Source organism: Pseudophryne corroboree, chromosome 11, assembly GCF_028390025.1.
Source record: "Pseudophryne corroboree isolate aPseCor3 chromosome 11, aPseCor3.hap2, whole genome shotgun sequence".
Classification (NCBI taxonomy): Eukaryota; Metazoa; Chordata; class Amphibia; order Anura; family Myobatrachidae; genus Pseudophryne; species Pseudophryne corroboree.
The window spans coordinates 23163183-23185007 of NC_086454.1; the positions used below are offsets into that span (position 1 = coordinate 23163183).

Sequence of the window (21825 nt, forward strand, 5' to 3'; positions counted from 1 at the left end):
TCTTGTGGTGCGAGAACGCAAATATCCATCTGCAGAATTCCACTTGGGAAGGATCCTCCATTTCCTGAAGGCTGGAGTGGATAAAGGCTTGCATCTGGGATCCATTAAGGGCCAGATTTCAGCTCTTTCCATCTTTCAGAAGAAGTTGGCTCTCTTGCCAGAAGTTCAGACCTTCTTGCAAAAGGTGCTTCACATACAACCTCCATTCGTGCCACCTATGGCACCTTGGGATCTGGATGTAGTGTTACGTTTTCTACAGTCCTCCTGGTTTGAACCTCTGATGATGGTAGAAGATATTACCTCACATGGAAAACGGCGATGTTACTGGCCCTGGCTTCTGCTAGGCGTGTCTCAGAATTGGGGGCCTTGTCGTGCAAAAGTCCGTACTTGGTCTTTTTACGAAAACAGAGCGGAGCTCCGGACTAGACAGCAGTTCCTGCCGAAGGTGGTCTCCATGTTTCACTTGAATCAACCTATTGTGATTCCGTCCGGTTCTGACACTGCTACTCTTCCGGAGGCTTTGGATGCTGTGCGAGCCTTGAAAATCTATGTCAATAGGATGGCTCGGATCAGAAAGACGGATTCCTTGTTCGTGCTCTATGATACGCGAAAAAAGGGTTGCCCTGCTTCAAAGCAGTCCATCGCTCGGTGGATTAGTCTTACTATCCAACAAGCCTATGTGTCAGCAGCCTTACCGGTTCCACGGTCTCTGAAGGCCCACTCCACTAGATTGGTGGGTTCTTTCTGGGCAGCTGCCTGTGGAATCTGAAATTTGATACCCTGACCAAAGAGGATACCCAGTTTGGACAGGTGGTGCTGCAGTTGTCTCTGCACGTTCCCGCCTGTTCTGGAAGCTTTGGGACATCCCCATCGTACTAATTCTGTCCCCAATATCCCTTATGGATGCTAGAGAAAGTGGGATTTTAATATACCTACCGGTAAATCCTTTTCTCGTAGTTCATAAGGGATATTGGGCGCCCGTCTCTGTGCGGTGACTTTCTGCAGGTTCTCTGTTATGTGTTCCTGTTCAGCTGTTGCTGTTTATGTTGCCAGCCGTTGCTGGCTAAGTTATGTATTGATGTACTGGTGTATAAATCTCACCATGCCTGTTGTTGTTGTTGTTGTTGTTGTTGTTATGATGTTCCTTCTCTCAAGTATGTCATTCTACTTCGGGCACTGTTTTGCCTATAACTGAGCTGTAGGAGGAGACATAGAGGGGAGGAGCCAGCACACCCAATAGAAGAAATTTAAAGTGCACTGGGTCCTTTGGACCTGTCTACACCCCATCATACTAATTCTGTCCCCAGTATCCCTTATGGACTATGAGAAAAAGATTTACCGGTAGGTATATAAAAATCCTATATTCTTTCTCATGAACAATAAATATTCCCCCTTTCCCCCCCGTATTTCATTGCAGTACTGCGCAGCACGTGTTGTGCTCCATAGTGCATTGGTACATTACTCTGCAGTCATAGATCTGTGAGTTCATCCAATTTCTAGGTGCTAATTAACGTTTGCAGGCAGCACGCTCTTCCAGTCGCTGCAAGTCGCCGCTTACTATGGCTGTGCATTGATTTTTCTCTTGTTTAAAATGTGTTTTTTTTTTGTTGTTTTTTTTTTTGGGTGGGGGGGGCAATTAAAGCCTGTTATATGTATTTGGGATCACCGTTGCTCCGTCTACACTACAGCACACATGGCAGGTAGGGTAAACATACAGCGAGAAGCCTTTCTATATCCCAGACACAGTGTTGCCTGATATTGGAAACGTTGCACCACAGAAACCAGCAGTGTTCACCTCCCCAGAGCAACTTTGTTTTATTATTAGTCTTACGGAGTGGTGATACCTGAGATCAGGTGTCTACAGTACAGCGCGTTATACTGCCGGCCAATCTGACAACGTCCGTGCACATTTATAGACAAAACTTCGGCTTAAATAGGGGTCAATTTAATAGTCTGACTTGTTCTTTGCTCTTGTGCGTTATAGAGCTCGGTGGCTTCTGACTGTTCCATTTCCAGCCTTTATAACATTTATAATGAGCTGCCAGTAACAGCCGTCACTTGTAGGGGAGCGGCCATCTTGTCTGGGAAGAGTAAAGCAGTACTTTGTTTCCGTCCCTTCCCCCATCCCCGGCAGCTTCTTTCCTTCTTCTGTCCCATCACTATTAATGATTATCGGTATAATTGTACTGTAAGCAAATGTGTGTATTCCGAACATCCTGCTCTCCCTTCAAGGAGTGCTGCTGTGTAGGCAGTGCCGGAGCAAGGTTTCTCTGCACCCTAGGCGAAACTTCAGCCTACTACCCCCAACCACCGCCAGTACCCACTTCCCAGCCCTTCAGATGAAAGTGTGACTTATAACTTCCACACCTGCTACTTGCATTAAGTACAAGGATGTTTATTTCAGAGACATCCTTCATTTTGTGAGAGGCAGACTCTGTGGAGCCCCCCCCCATATCCCGGCGTCATAGGCAGCTGCCAAGTGGTAGAGCCAGCCCTGCATGTAGGTGCTTCCCTGAGTGACTGTACGACAGGCTTACAGTCGTACACTGTATGGCTATGAGAATGCATACACAGGAGAGGGCTAGTGATGTCACAATGGGAGCCAGTCACGTTGCAGGCTGCTGGGATCACCGCGGTCAGGATACCAACGCCGGAATCCCGACACCCGGTGAAATTAATTTCCGACTGTCCCCTGGATTCCCCACTTGGCTGGTGGTCCACGCCACCACCCGAGGGGTAATATGTGAGTGTGGTGGCCTGGTGGCGAGCCCGTATGGGAACACACTGCGCTCGCCGCCAGTATTCTGGCGTTGGTCTGCTGAACGCTGGGATCCCAACAGCCGGGATATCATACTGATTCCGTCACAACACCATAGCTGGCTGAGGTTGATCTGAACCAGACCCCATTTGGGGTGGTCTGCGGGTCACTTCTAGGTGCCCTTAATATTGCACGCCGAGTTATCTCCCACCTGCACTGGCTGCAGTACACAGCCCTCTGTGGCCCCCACGCACCATGGATATGAGTCCGGTATAGGGTGAGGGGATAGGAGTGTAATATAGACTTGTTGTGGAATATTAGAATAAAGCGTTGCATTATGTAGAATCTACATGAAGCTACATATGTACAAGCACCCAGCGGCTGGAGGTGTATCTCATACAAACACGTTTCATGTCCCTTTTATTTTATTTTAACAAAATCTAGTTCTACAACATTTACAAGCGGATTGTAATGAAATGTATTTATCCGGTATTGTGGTTCTGCTGGAGTTATTGCACTTCAGCTCTGATATACACTTAATCTGGTTTTAATGAAGTAGAGTTTGTGGATATATTATACATTTACATATTTTAATGAACTTTTGTTTTGTGACTTCTGGATTGAGCGATTTATATTTTCAGTAGCAATATAGAAAAACCTTTCTTTGCTGGTTACACTTATCAGAATGTAACCTCGTACCTGCTCACAGGGAGGCGCATCTCTACCTAACATCTGAGTTATTAGGCTGTGCAGTTATTTATCAGTCCAAATCTGTGACAGAATATGGAAGTATAAAGTGAGCAACTTCTAAACAACAGAGCTGGCCTGATAGTAAATATTGGCAATGACTGGGACTCTAAAGTTTGTAGGCCCACATATAATATTTTCGCATGGTCCTGATAGTTTTGTTTTTTCGGTAGGGAAGGGTTGAGGCTACAATTGTGGGTGAGTGGTGTCTTGCACATAGTGTAGTGGTGAAGCTGGGATTTTTGTTTCCATGCCTGTGTCTGCAGATCACACTGATGACGTTACTCGCGTACCTACATATAATACAGCCCATATCCGTGGCCTATATTGTGATAATATGGTGGAACATACAGTCAGAGTATATGGCCTTTTTCTATTATTAAAGTGTATGGTCGCCAAAACCCTGTAAACCCTATTTTTTATTTTGAATCTACTGTAAATATTAAGTGATCGTTATTACAGGTTTTTAACTAATCTGATGGTGCTTCGAAGCCTGCAGAGCTCACCATTCAGTAGAGATGCCATTTCTTGTCTTCTCTTCTCCATATTCCTTTAATCTTCTAGAGCTGTCCTGTCCTCTGGTAGATATATATATATATATATCACAATACAGTGGCTTAGGTTGTGAATGTGATGTAGTGGCAGGGGATAAATGACGATCGAGAGCGGGGTGTTGAAGATGTCCATGTCCATTGAGGTACCAGACTCGGCACCCAAACTTGGCTTATAGCCTGACCCCATACATAGGTAACCCGTCCGCCCTCATATGCAGGCAAAGAATGTTTTTGAAGTTACAGACCTGGTTCCATAGCACATATCCCTGTGTGGTGCCTGAGAACACTAGTGTTTTTGAATAATTTTCTACACTCTTTAAAAAAAAAACTGTGCCTCGTGTAGTTGCTATGGGATACAGCATCTGTCTTTGCACAGTTACCCATGTAACTGTTTTCACAAATGCTGGTACATATTTACTAACGTGGAGCAATGTACACAGATCACTCCAGTTAGATTTAATTTCCTAAAACGCACCAGAAAAAACAACAACAACAACAACAACAGCACAGTAACCAACCCATAGACAATTTCATGTATCCCTGATCTAATATTTATATTAATTAATATATTGCTTCTGCCACCTCATCGCCCCCCCCCCCCCTCCCCCCTTTCCCAAATGCCCTGATGATGATAACAGTTCCCTGAGCGTCCGCTTCCCTTGCAGAACATAAAATTCCATAAAAGTCTTTCATTTCTTCTGAATCTGCTCTAGAAGACATCTTCTACACCAGAGGATCTCAAACGTGGTCCTCAAGACACCCCAACGGTACAGGTTTTAAGTTTGTTCATGATTGGCCAGAGTTGACTTAATTAGAACCTCAGTCAATTTATTTTAACCATCTACGCTGAGCCATGGATATACCTAAAACCTGGACCGTTGGGTGCCTTGAAGACCACATTTGAGAACCTCTGGTCTACACCGTAATCTGAAACGCCCTCTAGTCCCTTCCCCAATATTTCTATGACACAGATTCTTTTTCAATTGGTTCCATTGTTTTATTTAACTCTTGTGTAGTGTTTGTGTAAACCTTTATGTAAAATATATATTACATGTACAAGAAGACTTATTATAGACCGGTCATGGTGAAAGTCCTTTAAAGCAGCATTACTGTCTGAGCGTTCCTCCCCGAAGGGGCATAGAAGGGTTCCAGTGCGGAGATGCGTTCGCGACGGATTCCTGCACTCAGATTGGGGCGCAATGTAGAAGGACATAAAATGACATTGGGAAACCTAGAAATGATTTAAAAAAAAGCTTTTATTGTGATTACAGAGGAAAATGAGAATGGAAATAGTAATATCCAGACAGTAATGTTGCTTTAAAGCATTTCCATCATTCCCCAAGGACGTAATGTGACTTTATTTAGTTGGACACTTTGTCATTCGGAAAATAATTGCTATGTGAAAATGTTTATACACTTCAGTATCTTGTTATAGGATCATCCACCAGAGCAAAGCTTTGCGCATTATGTCTTCGTATCTGTTTAGATGTTGATGTCCTTTGTTATGAAAAACGAATGCGATAGCCACAGGTCGCACGAAGCGGAGCCTCCAGGCCATCCGGGTACCAGCTGTGTTACATGAAGGCAGGGTTCCAAGAGGCGACTTTGTGCAGAAATGTTACTATGAGATGAGGTTGGTTTCTCGCGTTGTTTGAGCCTTCTGCAGCTAGAATAGTCTTGTGCACAGTAACGCAGTATCTGGTGGTGTAGGTCCAACGCCGCAGACCGTATCCCTTATCTAGGAAGCTTGGAATGTTTTTTTTGTTTTTTTTTCATGTTTTGTACAATATTTTTTTGAGCCACTGGGTTAGGAAATAAGCTATTAAATAAAGATGCTCTGCCGTTCGCTGTACATACATACATATTTCCATAAATACACCAGGCAGGGACCTTTATACATAGTCAAGTGATGAGATGAACGTTGAGGTCTTCCAGTAATTCTATGGCGGGGTCCCGAGGCGGAAGAAGGGGGGAGGGGAGAAAAACCAAGAATAGACACCCGAAATTTACAAGTAACTAATTGAAAGTCTTTGCTGATGGGGCAAGTAAACGTTTTACAACATGGAGGTCATGACGTGTTTTGCTGGAGCTTAGAGCAAGGATCCTTGTCACAACAGCAACTTCGCCCACCCAGGGGCGACATAATTAGACGTGATAGAAGGTCCCCAGTCAACCGCTAAATATCTTCCTCTACGCGGAGACTTTGGTAATTGTTCTGTTGTAGAAATCATTGACTCACACACACACACTCTCCCTTTATAGATGTGACCGCGTCGCTCACTGCTCTCCTGCCAGAGTCCGTAGTTTACAGCTTTAGTTATTGTGAAGACATTCCAGGTCCACCGAGCAACACACACTCCCGTTCTGTGCGGAGAGAGAAAGCAACGTCACATAAATATACATGGCAGACAGAAGGATGTTAGGATATGTATAAAATTGGAGAGAGAGATAAAGTATCAGCCAATCTGCTCCTAACTGCCATGTTACAGGTTGTGTTTGAAAAATGGCAGTTGGGAGCGGATTGGCCGGTACTTTATCTCTCTCCAAACTTTGCTAAATCTCCCCCTATGTCCTGGGCCACGTGGTTTATACATGAACTAGAATTCTGAGATGACCTCTAAGAACCTGATGTGGGTGTGATCAGTGGCCATAGCTGCTTTGGAGCCCGGGGGGGATCGGTGGTTCCACCTCCGGTTACCCTTACCCGGTTACCCTTCCTCCCTTCTCTGGTGTGGGCAAGGTATTTCTACAACAGCCTATAGTGAGGGATATTGTTATTTTATGCCAGACTCTGCTATTACTAATCACCAATGTTAATGATAACTGTCGCAGGTCACTCATCTGTTGGGCAGCACGGATGGTGTAGTGGTTAGCATTACTGCCTCCCAGCACTGAGGTCATGGGTTTGATTCCCACTATGGCCCTAACTGTGTGGAGTTTGTATATTCTCCCCGTACTTGCGTGGGTTTCCTCGGAGTACGCCGGTTTCGTCCCACATTCCAAACGTATACTGGTAGGTTAATTGGATCTCAACAAAATTAACCCTAGCGTGAATGTGTGTACATGTGACAGGGAATATAGAGTGTAAGCTCCACTGGAGCAGGGACTGATGTGAATGGCCAAATATTCTCTGTAAAGCGCTGCGGAATATGTGTGCGCTATATATAAATAACTGGTAGTAATAATAATAATATTATAACTGCGTGAGCTACTGGGTGTAGGTAGGAAATGCACCACTTCATAAATCTAGCCTAAAGGTGTCAATATCTGCATGCCATGAGATACACAGAGTCAGTGCTTCATTATCAGGCTTGTTGTTAATACGAGGGTCTGTCTGGTTTATGCACCACGTTATAATGAGGATGTGAGGGTCTGTCTGGTTTATGCACCACGTTATAATGAGGATGTGAGGGTCTGTCTGGTTTATGCACCACGTTATAATGAGGATGCGAGGGTCTGTCTGGTTTATGTACCACGTTATAATGAGGATGTGAGGGTCTGCCTGGTTTATGCACCACGTTATAATGACGATGTGAGGGTCTGTCTGGTTTATGCACCACGTTATGAGGATGTGAGGGTCTGTCTGGTTTATGTACCACGTTATAATGAGGATGTGAGGGTCTGTCTGGTTTATGCACCACGTTATAATGAGGGTCTGTCTGGTTTATGCACCACGTTATAATGAGGATGTGAGGGCCTGTCTGGTTTATGTACCACGTTATAATGAGGATGTGAGGGTCTGTCTGGTTTATGCACCACGTTATAATGACGATGTGAGGGCCTGTCTGGTTTATGTACCACGTTATAATGAGGATGTGAGGGTCTGTCTGGTTTATGCACCACGTTATAATGAGGGTCTGTCTGGTTTATGCACCACGTTATAATGAGGATGTGAGGGTCTGTCTGGTTTATGCACCACGTTATAATGAGGATGTGAGGGTCTGTCTGGTTTATGCACCACGTTATAATGAGGATGTGAGGGCCTGTCTGGTTTATGCACCACGTTATAATGAGGATGTGAGGGTCTGTCTGGTTTATGCACCACGTTATAATGACGATGTGAGGGTCTGTCTGGTTTATGCACCACGTTATAATGAGGATGTGAGGGTCTGTCTGGTTTATGTACCACGTTATAATGAGGATGTGAGGGTCTGTCTGGTTTATGCACCACGTTATAATGAGGGTCTGTCTGGTTTATGCACCACGTTATAATGAGGATGTGAGGGTCTGTCTGGTTTATGCACCACGTTATAATGAGGGTCTGTCTGGTTTATGCACCACGTTATAATGAGGATGTGAGGGCCTGTCTGGTTTATGTACCACGTTATAATGAGGATGTGAGGGTCTGTCTGGTTTATGCACCACGTTATAATGACGATGTGAGGGCCTGTCTGGTTTATGTACCACGTTATAATGAGGATGTGAGGGTCTGTCTGGTTTATGCACCACGTTATAATGAGGGTCTGTCTGGTTTATGCACCACGTTATAATGAGGATGTGAGGGTCTGTCTGGTTTATGCACCACGTTATAATGAGGATGTGAGGGTCTGTCTGGTTTATGCACCACGTTATAATGAGGATGTGAGGGCCTGTCTGGTTTATGCACCACGTTATAATGAGGATGTGAGGGCCTGTCTGGTTTATGCACCACGTTATAATGAGGATGTGAGGGCCTGTCTGGTTTATGCACCACGTTATAATGAGGATGTGAGGGTCTGTCTGGTTTATGCACCACGTTATAATGCGGATGTGAGGGTCTGTCTGGTTTATGCACCACGTTACAATGAGGGTGTGAGGGGCTGTCTGGTTTATGCACCACGTTATAATGAGGATGTGAGGGGCTGTCTGGTTTATGCACCACGTTATAATGAGGATGTGAGGGTCTGTCTGGTTTATGCACCACGTTATAATGAGGATGCGAGGGTCTGTCTGGTTTATGCACCACGTTATAATGAGGATGTGAGGGTCTGTCTGGTTTATGCACCACGTTATAATGAGGATGTGAGGGTCTGTCTGGTTTATGCACCACGTTATAATGAGGATGTGAGGGTCTGTCTGGTTTATGCACCACGTTATAATGAGGATGTGAGGGTCTGTCTGGTTTATGCACCACGTTATAATGAGGATGTGAGGGGCTGTCTGGTTTATGCACCACGTTATAATGAGGATGTGAGGGTCTGTCTGGTTTATGCACCACGTTATAATGAGGATGTGAGGGTCTGTCTGGTTTATGCACCACGTTATAATGAGGATGTGAGGGTCTGTCTGGTTTATGCACCACGTTATAATGAGGATGTGAGGGTCTGTCTGGTTTATGCACCACGTTATAATGAGGATGTGAGGGTCTGTCTGGTTTACGTACCACGTTATAATGAGGATGTGAGGGTCTGTCTGGTTTATGCACCACGTTATAATGAGGATGCGAGGGTCTGTCTGGTTTATGTACCACGTTATAATGAGGATGTGAGGGTCTGTCTGGTTTATGCACCACGTTATAATGACGATGTGAGGGTCTGTCTGGTTTATGCACCACGTTATAATGACGATGTGAGGGTCTGTCTGGTTTATGCACCACGTTATAATGAGGATGTGAGGGTCTGTCTGCTTTATGCACCACGTTATAATGAGGATGTGAGGGTCTGTCTGGTTTATGCACCACGTTATAATGAGGATGTGAGGGTCTGTCTGGTTTATGTACCACGTTATAATGAGGATGTGAGGGTCTGTCTGGTTTATGCACCACGTTATAATGAGGGTCTGTCTGGTTTATGCACCACGTTATAATGAGGATGTGAGGGCCTGTCTGGTTTATGTACCACGTTATAATGAGGATGTGAGGGTCTGTCTGGTTTATGCACCACGTTATAATGAGGGTCTGTCTGGTTTATGCACCACGTTATAATGAGGATGTGAGGGTCTGTCTGGTTTATGCACCACGTTATAATGAGGATGTGAGGGTCTGTCTGGTTTATGCACCACGTTATAATGAGGATGTGAGGGCCTGTCTGGTTTATGCACCACGTTATAATGAGGATGTGAGGGCCTGTCTGGTTTATGCACCACGTTATAATGAGGATGTGAGGGCCTGTCTGGTTTATGCACCACGTTATAATGAGGATGTGAGGGTCTGTCTGGTTTATGCACCACGTTATAATGACGATGTGAGGGTCTGTCTGGTTTATGCACCACGTTATAATGAGGATGTGAGGGTCTGTCTGGTTTATGCACCACGTTATAATGAGGATGTGAGGGTCTGTCTGGTTTATGTACCACGTTATAATGAGGATGTGAGGGTCTGTCTGGTTTATGCACCACGTTATAATGAGGATGTGAGGGTCTGCCTGGTTTATGCACCACGTTATAATGACGATGTGAGGGTCTGTCTGGTTTATGCACCACGTTATAATGACGATGTGAGGGTCTGTCTGGTTTATGCACCACGTTATAATGAGGATGTGAGGGTCTGTCTGGTTTATGCACCACGTTATAATGAGGATGTGAGGGTCTGTCTGGTTTATGCACCACGTTATAATGAGGATGTGAGGGTCTGTCTGGTTTATGTACCACGTTATAATGAGGATGTGAGGGTCTGTCTGGTTTATGCACCACGTTATAATGAGGATGTGAGGGGCTGTCTGGTTTATGCACCACGTTATAATGAGGATGTGAGGGGCTGTCTGGTTTATGCACCACGTTATAATGAGGATGTGAGGGTCTGTCTGGTTTATGCACCACGTTATAATGAGGATGTGAGGGTCTGTCTGGTTTATGCACCACGTTATAATGAGGATGTGAGGGTCTGTCTGGTTTATGCACCACGTTATAATGAGGATGTGAGGGTCTGTCTGGTTTATGCACCACGTTATAATGAGGATGTGAGGGTCTGTCTGGTTTATGCACCACGTTATAATGAGGATGTGAGGGTCTGTCTGGTTTATGTACCACGTTATAATGAGGATGTGAGGGTCTGTCTGGTTTATGCACCACGTTATAATGAGGATGCGAGGGTCTGTCTGGTTTATGTACCACGTTATAATGAGGATGTGAGGGTCTGTCTGGTTTATGCACCACGTTATAATGACGATGTGAGGGTCTGTCTGGTTTATGCACCACGTTATAATGACGATGTGAGGGTCTGTCTGGTTTATGCACCACGTTATAATGACGATGTGAGGGTCTGTCTGGTTTATGCACCACGTTATAATGACGATGTGAGGGTCTGTCTGGTTTATGCACCACGTTATAATGAGGATGTGAGGGTCTGTCTGGTTTATGTACCACGTTATAATGAGGATGTGAGGGTCTGTCTGGTTTATGCACCACGTTATAATGAGGGTCTGTCTGGTTTATGCACCACGTTATAATGAGGATGTGAGGGCCTGTCTGGTTTATGTACCACGTTATAATGAGGATGTGAGGGTCTGTCTGGTTTATGCACCACGTTATAATGACGATGTGAGGGCCTGTCTGGTTTATGTACCACGTTATAATGAGGATGTGAGGGTCTGTCTGGTTTATGCACCACGTTATAATGAGGGTCTGTCTGGTTTATGCACCACGTTATAATGAGGATGTGAGGGTCTGTCTGGTTTATGCACCACGTTATAATGAGGATGTGAGGGTCTGTCTGGTTTATGCACCACGTTATAATGAGGATGTGAGGGTCTGTCTGGTTTATGCACCACGTTATAATGAGGATGTAAGGGTCTGTCTGGTTTATGCACCACGTTATAATGAGGATGTGAGGGTCTGTCTGGTTTATGTACCACGTTATAATGAGGATGTGAGGGTCTGTCTGGTTTATGCACCACGTTATAATGACGATGTGAGGGTCTGTCTGGTTTATGCACCACGTTATAATGACGATGTGAGGGTCTGTCTGGTTTATGCACCACGTTATAATGAGGATGTGAGGGTCTGTCTGGTTTATGCACCACGTTATAATGAGGATGTGAGGGTCTGTCTGGTTTATGTACCACGTTATAATGAGGATGTGAGGGTCTGTCTGGTTTATGCACCACGTTATAATGAGGGTCTGTCTGGTTTATGCACCACGTTATAATGAGGATGTGAGGGCCTGTCTGGTTTATGTACCACGTTATAATGAGGATCTGTCTGGTTTATGCACCACGTTATAATGACGATGTGAGGGCCTGTCTGGTTTATGTACCACGTTATAATGAGGATGTGAGGGTCTGTCTGGTTTATGCACCACGTTATAATGAGGGTCTGTCTGGTTTATGCACCACATTATAATGAGGATGTGAGGGTCTGTCTGGTTTATGCACCACGTTATAATGAGGATGTGAGGGTCTGTCTGGTTTATGCACCACGTTATAATGAGGATGTGAGGGCCTGTCTGGTTTATGCACCACGTTATAATGAGGATGTGAGGGCCTGTCTGGTTTATGCACCACGTTATAATGAGGATGTGAGGGCCTGTCTGGTTTATGCACCACGTTATAATGAGGATGTGAGGGCCTGTCTGGTTTATGCACCACGTTATAATGAGGATGTGAGGGTCTGTCTGGTTTATGCACCACGTTATAATGACGATGTGAGGGTCTGTCTGGTTTATGCACCACGTTATAATGAGGATGTGAGGGTCTGTCTGGTTTATGCACCACGTTATAATGAGGATGTGAGGGTCTGTCTGGTTTATGTACCACGTTATAATGAGGATGTGAGGGTCTGTCTGGTTTATGCACCACGTTATAATGAGGATGTGAGGGTCTGTCTGGTTTATGCACCACGTTATAATGAGGATGTGAGGGCCTGTCTGGTTTATGCACCACGTTATAATGAGGATGTGAGGGCCTGTCTGGTTTATGCACCACGTTATAATGAGGATGTGAGGGTCTGTCTGGTTTATGCACCACGTTATAATGACGATGTGAGGGTCTGTCTGGTTTATGCACCACGTTATAATGAGGATGTGAGGGTCTGTCTGGTTTATGCACCACGTTATAATGAGGATGTGAGGGTCTGTCTGGTTTATGTACCACGTTATAATGAGGATGTGAGGGTCTGTCTGGTTTATGCACCACGTTATAATGAGGATGTGAGGGTCTGCCTGGTTTATGCACCACGTTATAATGACGATGTGAGGGTCTGTCTGGTTTATGCACCACGTTATAATGACGATGTGAGGGTCTGTCTGGTTTATGCACCACGTTATAATGAGGATGTGAGGGTCTGTCTGGTTTATGCACCACGTTATAATGAGGATGTGAGGGGCTGTCTGGTTTATGCAACACGTTATAATGAGGATGTGAGGGGCTGTCTGGTTTATGCACCACGTTATAATGAGGATGTGAGGGTCTGTCTGGTTTATGCACCACGTTATAATGAGGATGTGAGGGTCTGTCTGGTTTATGCACCACGTTATAATGAGGGTCTGTCTGGTTTATGCACCACGTTATAATGAGGATGTGAGGGTCTGTCTGGTTTATGCACCACGTTATAATGAGGGTCTGTCTGGTTTATGCACCACGTTATAATGAGGATGTGAGGGCCTGTCTGGTTTATGCACCACGTTATAATGAGGATGTGAGGGTCTGTCTGGTTTATGCACCACGTTATAATGACGATGTGAGGGTCCGTCATGTTTATGCACCACGTTATAATGAGGATGTGAGGGTCTGTCTGGTTTATGCACCACGTTATAATGACGATGTGAGGGTCTGTCTGGTTTATGCACCACGTTATAATGAGGATTTGAGGGTCTGTCTGGTTTATGCACCACGTTATAATGAGGATGTGAGGGTCTGTCTGGTTTATGCACCACGTTATAATGAGGATGCGAGGGTCTGTCTGGTTTATGCACCACGTTATAATGACGATGTGAGGGTCTGTCTGGTTTATGCACCACGTTATAATGACGATGTGAGGGTCTGTCATGTTTATGCACCACGTTATAATGAGGATGTGAGGGTCTGTCTGGTTTATGTACCACGTTATAATGAGGATGTGAGGGCCTGTCTGGTTTATGCACCACGTTATAATGAGGATGTGAGGGTCTGTCTGGTTTATGCACCACGTTATAATGAGGATGTGAGGGTCTGTCTGGTTTATGCACCACGTTATAATGAGGATGTGAGGGCCTGTCTGGTTTATGCACCACGTTATAATGAGGATGTGAGGGTCTGTCTGGTTTATGCACCACGTTATAATGAGGATGTGAGGGTCTGTCTGGTTTATGCACCACGTTATAATGAGGATGTGAGGGTCTGTCTGGTTTATGCACCACGTTATAATGAGGATGTGAGGGCCTGTCTGGTTTATGCACCACGTTATAATGACGATGTGAGGGTCTGTCTGGTTTATGCACCACGTTATAATGAGGATGTGAGGGTCTGTCTGGTTTATGCACCACGTTATAATGAGGATGTGAGGGTCTGTCTGGTTTATTCACCACGTTATAATGACGATGTGAGGGTCTGTCTGGTTTATGCACCACGTTATAATGACGATGTGAGGGTCTGTCATGTTTATGCACCACGTTATAATGAGGATGTGAGGGTCTGTCTGGTTTATGCACCACGTTATAATGAGGATGTGAGGGGCTGTCTGGTTTATGCACCACGTTATAATGAGGATGTGAGGGTCTGTCTGGTTTATGCACCACGTTATAATGAGGATGTGAGGGGCTGTCTGGTTTATGCACCACGTTATAATGAGGGTGTGAGGGTCTGTCTGGTTTATGCACCACGTTATAATGAGGATGTGAGGGTCTGTCTGGTTTATGCACCACGTTATAATGAGGGTCTGTCTGGTTTATGCACCACGTTATAATGAGGATGTGAGGGGCTGTCTGGTTTATGCACCACGTTATAATGAGGATGTGAGGGTCTGTCTGGTTTATGCACCACGTTATAATGAGGATGTGAGGGTCTGTCTGGTTTATGCACCACGTTATAATGAGGATGTGAGGGCCTGTCTGGTTTATGCACCACGTTATAATGAGGATGTGAGGGGCTGTCTGGTTTATGCACCACGTTATAATGAGGATGTGAGGGGCTGTCTGGTTTATGCACCACGTTATAATGACGATGTGAGGGTCTGTCTGGTTTATGCACCACGTTATAATGACGATGCGAGGGTCTGTCTGGTTTATGCACCACGTTATAATGAGGATGTGAGGGGCTGTCTGGTTTATGCACCACGTTATAATGAGGGTGTGAGGGTCTGTCTGGTTTATGCACCACGTTAGAATGCGGACGCGAGGGGCTGTGAGGAGTATGTACCACGTTATAATGCAGATGTGAGGGGAGGTTTCGTGCTCCCAGTGGGTTCTGCATAACAGTCTATCCAGGTATGGGGTGTAGCGTCCATCTGTACATTATCCCTGCTGTAGCATATAGATCCGCGGTGGCCTCAGGCAGCCGTGTCCTCCAGTCGCTCTACCGTGATAACTGGATGTTGCACAAAAAATTGTTGGAGAGGTTCAGTGGTGCAAATATGCGGGTACGCTCTGGTACAGAGTACCCACTGCACACTCTGCACCCATGACCGCCATTACCACAATTATAATGCACCACAAAGTAACAAGACCATGGTGCTTGGCAGCATGACGGATCCTCCCACTTTGTCAGGGTTACTGGGAGCGCGACGGTGACATCATGGTGTCACATCACGCTTCCTCCTCTGGCGGCTGTGGCTGGTGTGAAGAGAGGAGCCTGATTGCACTTTCCCGCAGTGTCCCTTGCTGGGAGCAGTAGTGCAGCTGTTTCCATTCACTCAGCTCTAGTGACGCATGGGCACTGAGCGGCTTATTTTCCTGTTATAATGGAGGCATTACTATATATATATGTATTATACTGGGGACATTACTATATATTTCTAGCCTTGCCTCCAGGGTGCAAAGATAAGGGGCTGTCGTGTAGCCACGCCGCTAGTGTCATGTAGCCATGCCTACTAGCAGCATGTGACCACGCCCCTCAACACATGACCACGCCCATTTTTCGGCACTTTGTACCACCAAGAAAATATTTCTACTTGCACCACTGGAGAGGTTACAGCTGATGTGATTCTGCATAAAACGGGAGAAAGGGGGCGGTCATCGCTGAGGGGGTCACATTAGTTTTGGTTTAGTGTAGAATAGAAGCCTGGACCCTTCCTCCCAAAGCAATGCATTTAGGGGCGCAGTTCTTATTAAACCAAGCCAGTCCCCATTTTTCTTATTGCGACAATAAGAAATCTTTTTTCTCTGACGTCCTAGTGGATGCTGGGAACTCCGTAAGGACCATGGGGAATAGCGGCTCCGCAGGAGACAGGGCACATCTAAAGAAAGCTTTAGGATCACCTGGTGTGCACTGGCTCCTCCCCCTATGACCCTCCTCCAAGCCTCAGTTAGATTCTGACGAGAAGGGTGCACACTAGGGGCTCTCCTGAGCTCTTTGTGAAAGTTTTAGTTTAGGTTTATTATTTTCAGTGAGACCTGCTGGCAACAGGCTCACTGCATCGAGGGACTAAGGGGAGAAGAAGCGAACTCACCTGCGTGCAGAGTGGATTGGGCTTCTTAGGCTACTGGACATTAGCTCCAGAGGGACGATCACAGGTTCAGCCTGGATGGGTCACCGGAGCCGCGCCGCCGGCCCCCTTACAGAGCCAGAAGAGCGAAGAGGTCCGGAAAAATCGGCGGCAGAAGACTTTCCTGTCTTCAGATAAAGGTAGGCGCACAGCACCGCAGCTGTGCGCCATTGCTCTCAGCACACTTCACACTCCGGTCACTGAGGGTGCAGGGCGCTGGGGGGGCAGCGCCCTGAGACGCAATAAATCGTTAGAAAACCTTTTATGGCTAAAATAAATGCATCACATATAACTCCTGGGCTATATGGATGCATTTAACCCCTGCCAAAACATACAGAAAAACGGATGATAAGGACGCCGAGAAAGGGGCGGAGCCTATCTCCTCAGCACACTGGCGCCATTTTCCCTCACAGCTCAGTTGGAGGGAAGCTCCCTGGCTCTCCCCTGCAGTCACTACACTACAGAAAGGGGTTAAAAAAGAGAGGGGGGCACAAATTAGGCGCAGTAAAAACAATACAGCAGCTATAAAGGGAAAAACACTTATATAAGGTTATCCCTGTATATATATATAGCGCTCTGGTGTGTGCTGGCAAACTCTCCCTCTGTCTCCCCAAAGGGCTAGTGGGGTCCTGTCCTCTATCAGAGCATTCCCTGTGTGTGTGCTGTATGTCGGTACGTTTGTGTCGACATGTATGAGGAGAAAAATGATGAGGAGACGGAGTAGAGTGTCTGTAATAGTGTTGTCACCCCCTGGGGGGTCGACACCTGAGTGGATGTACTGTGGAAATTGCGTGACAGTGTCAGCTTTGTATAAAAGACAGTGGTTGACATGAGACAGCCGGCTACTCAGCTTGTGCATGTCCAGACGTCTCATATAGGGGCTCTAAAGCGCCCGTTACTTCAGATACAGACGCCGACACGGATACTGACTCCTGTGTCGACGGTGAAGAGACAACCGTGATTTCCAAAATAGGGCCACACATTGCATGATTGAGGCAATGAAAAAAAAAAAAAAAGTTTACACTTTTCTGATAATATGAATACCACCAAAAAAAAGGGGTATTATGTTGGTGAGGAAAAACTTCCTGTAGTTTTCCTGAATCTGAGAAATAAAATGCGTGGGTTTTCCCCCGATAACAATTGATAATTTCTAAAAAGTTATTGGCAGTATACCTTTTCCCGCCAGAGGTTAGGGTGCGTTGGGAAACACCCCCTAGGGGGGATAAGGCGCTCACACGCTTGTAAGAACAAGGGCTCTACCCTCTCTTGAGATGGCCGCCCTTAAGGATCCTGCTGATAGAAAGCAGGAGGGTATCCTAAAATGTATTTACACACATACTGGTGTTATACTGCGACCAGCAATCGCCTCAGCCTGGATGTGCAGTGCTGGGTTGGCGTGGTCGGATTCCCTGACTGGAAATATGATATCCTAGATAAGGACAGTATATTATTGCCTATAGAGCAATTAAAAGATGCATTTCTATATATGCATGATGCACAGCGGAATATTTGCCGACTGGCATCAAGTATAAGTGCGTTGTCCAATTATACCACTAAAGTGGTCAGGTGATGCGGATTCCAAACGGCATTTGGAAGTATTGCCTTAAAAGAGGGGATGTACCCCAGGTCGCCTCTCAAAATAAGACGCCGTATTATCAGGCGCAGGCCTGGTTGGCAAGCGGACAAAAGGGTTCCTCTTTTCTGCTCGTGACAGAGGGAGAGGAAAATGGCTGCAGAGATCAGCCAGTTCCCAGGAACAGAAACTCTTTTCCGCCTCTGCCAAGCCCTCAGTATGACGCTAGGGCTTTACAAGTTCAGGCACGGTGGGGTCCCGTTCTCAATGAATTTCAGTGCGCAGTGGGCTCACTCGCAAGTAGACCCCTGGATCCTTCTGGTAATATTTCAGGGGTACAAATTGGAATTCGAGACGTATCCCCCTCGCCGTTTCCAAAGGTCTGTTTTACCGACGTCTCCCGCTGACAGGGAGGCAGTTTTGGAAACCATTCACAAGCTGTATTCCCAGCAGGTGATAATCAAGGTACCCCTCCTGCAACAGGGAACGGGGTATTATTCCACACTATTGTGGTACCGAAGCCAGACGGCTCGGTGAGACCGATTTTAAAATCTAAAATCTTTGAACACTTGCATACAGAGGTTCAAATTCAAAATTGAGTCACTCAGAGCAGTGATTGCAAACCTGGAAGAAGGGGACTACATGATGTCTCGGGACATCAAGGATGCTTACCTTCATGTCAAAATTTACCCTTCTCACCAAGGGTATTTCAGGTTATGGTACAGAACTGTCACTATCAGTTCGGACGCTGCCGTAGGGATGGTCCACGGCACCCCGGGTCTTTACTGAAGTAATGACCGTAATGATGATATTCCTTCGAAGGAAGGGAATTTTAGTTATCCGTTACTTGGACGATTCCCTGATAAGGGTAAGATCCAGGGAACAGTTGGAGATCGGTGTAGCACTATATCAGGTAGTGTTGCGGCAGCACGATTGGATTCTCAATATTCCAAAATCGCAGCTGGTTCCGACGACTTGTCTTCTGTTCCTAGGGATGATCCTGGACACAGTCCAGAAAGAAGGTGTTTCTCCCGGAAGAGAAAGCCAGGGAGTTATCCGAGCTAGTCAGGAACCTCCTAAAACCGAACCAAGTCTCAGTGCATCAATGCACAAGGGTTCTGGGTAAAAATGGTGGCTTCCTACGAAGCAATCCCATTCGGCAGATTCCACACAAGACTTTCCAGTGGAACCTACTGGACAAATGGTCCGGGTCGCATCTTCAGATGCTTCAGCGGATAACCCGGTCACCGGGGACAAGGGTATCCCTCCTGTGGTGGTTGCAGAGTGCTCATCTTCTAGAGGGCCGCAGATTCGGCATTCAGGACTGGGTCCTGGTGGCCACGGATGCCAGCCTGCGAGGCTGGGGAGCAGTCACACAGGGAAGGAATTTCCAGGGCTTATGGTCAAGCCTGGAGACATCTCTTCATATAAACATTCTGGAACTAAGGGCCATTTACAATGCCCTAAGTCAAGCGAAACCCCTGCTTCAGGGTCAGGCGGTATTGATCCAATCGGACAACATCACGTCAGTCGCCCACGTAAACAGACAGGGCGGCACGGGAAGCAGGGGGGCAATGGCAGAAGCTGCAAGGATTCTTCGCTGGGCGGAAAATCATGTGATAGCACTGTCAGCAGTGTTCATTCCGGGAGTGGACAACTGGGAAGCAGACTTCCTCAGCAGACACGACCTTCACCCGGGAGAGTGGGGTCTTCACCCAGAAGTCTTCCACCTGATTGTAAACCGTTGGGAAAAACCAAAGGTGGACATAATGGCGTCCCGTCTAAACAAAAAACTAGACAGATATTGCGCCAGGTCAGGGGACCCTCAGGCAATAGCGGTGGACGCTCTGGTAACACCGTGGGTGTACCAGTCAGTGTATGTGTTCCCTCCTCTGCCTCTCATACCAAAAGTACTGAGAATCATAAGAAGGAGAGGAGTAAGAACTATACTCGTGGTTCCGGATTGGCCAAGAAGAACTTGGTATCCGGAACTTCAAGAGATGCTCACGGACGAACCGTGGCCTCTACCTCTAAGAAAGGACCTGCTCCAGCAGGGGCCTTGTCTGTTCCAAGACTTACCGCGGCTGCGTTTGACGGCTTGGCGGTTGAACGCCGGATCCTGAAGGAAAAAGGCATTCCAGATGAAGTCATCCCTACCCTGGTCAAGGCCAGGAAGGACGTAACCGCAAAACATTATCACCGCATTTGGCGAAAATATGTTGCGTGGTGGGAGGCCAAGAAGGCCCCTACAGAGGAATTTCAACTGGGTCGTTTCCTCCATTTCCTGCAAACAGGACTGTCTATGGGCCTAAAATTAGGGTCCATTAAGGTTCAAATTTCGGCCCTGTCGATTTTCTTCCAAAAGGAACTGGCTTCAGTGCCTGAAGTTCAGACATTTGTAAAAGGGGTACTGCATATACAGCCTCCTTTTGTGCCTCCAGTGGCACCTTGGGATCTCAATGTTGTGTTGAGTTTCCTAAAGTCACATTGGTTTGAACCACTCACCACTGTGGACTTAAAATATCTCACATGGAAGGTGACGATGCTGTTAGCCCTGGCTTCAGCCAGGCGTGTGTCAGAACTGGCGGCTTTATCATATAAAAGCCCTTATTTAATATTTCATTCTGACAGGGCAGAATTGAGGACTTGTCCTCAATTTCTACCTAAGGTGGTTTCTGCATTTCACATGAAGCAACCTATTGTGGTACCTGCGGCTACTAAGGACTTGGAGGATTCCAAGTTGCTTGACGTGGTCAGGGCCCTGGAAATATATGTTTCCAGGACGGCTGGAGTCAGAAAATCTGACTCGCTGTTTATCCTGTATGCACCCAACAAACTGGGTGCTCCTGCTTCTAAGCAGACGATTGCTCGTTGGATTTGTAGTACAATTCAGCTTGCACATTCTGTGGCAGGCCTGCCACAGCCAAAAATCTTAAAATGCCCACTCCACAAGGAAGGTGGGCTCATCTTGGGCAGCTGCCCGAGGGGTCTCGGCTTTACAACTTTGCCGAGCAGTTACTTGGTCAGGAGCAAATACGTTTGTAAATTTCTACAAATTTGATACCCTGGCTGAGGAGGACCTGGAGTTCTCTCATTCGGTGCTGCAGAGTCATCCGCACTCTCCCGCCCGTTTGGGAGCTTTGGTATAATCCCCATGGTCCTTACGGAGTTCCCAGCATCCACTAGGACGTCAGAGAAAATAAGAATTTACTTACCGATAATTCTATTTCTCGTAGTCCGTAGTGGATGCTGGGCGCCCATCCCAAGTGCGGATTGTCTGCAATACTGGTACATAATTATTGTTACCAAAAAATTCGGGTTATTGTTGTAGTGAGCCATCTTTTATAGAGGCTTCTCTATTATCATGCTGTTAACTGGGTTCAGATCACAAGTTGTACAGTGTGATTGGTGTGGCTGGTATGAGTCTTACCCGGGATTCAAATCCTTCCTTATTGTGTACGCTCGTCCGGGCACAGTATCCTAACTGAGGCTTGGAGGAGGGTCATAGGGGGAGGAGCCAGTGCACACCAGGTGATCCTAAAGCTTTCTTTAGATGTGCCCTGTCTCCTGCGGAGCCGCTATTCCCCATGGTCCTTACGGAGTTCCCAGCATCCACTACGGACTACGAGAAATAGAATTATCGGTAAGTAAATTCTTATTTT

The 21825-nt window shown here is 46.3% G+C and overlaps 1 protein-coding gene and 1 long non-coding RNA gene across 5 annotated transcripts in view; one reads left to right on the forward strand and one right to left on the reverse strand.

The window, feature by feature from the left end:
• Positions 1 to 21825, forward strand: part of LOC134970359 (uncharacterized) — a 193176-nt gene that overhangs the window by 159136 nt on the left and 12215 nt on the right. The gene's annotated exons all lie outside the window — the stretch shown is intronic.
• The window catches only part of NELL1 (neural EGFL like 1), a 1344875-nt gene continuing 1328081 nt past the window's right edge, over positions 5032 to 21825 (reverse strand). For all 3 annotated transcript variants that reach the window (XM_063946373.1, XM_063946374.1, XM_063946375.1), the window contains one exon: positions 5032 to 6423. In XM_063946373.1, the coding sequence (XP_063802443.1) occupies positions 6373 to 6423 (51 nt within the window). In that variant the 3' untranslated portion in view covers positions 5032 to 6372. The remainder of the gene's footprint in view (positions 6424 to 21825) is intronic.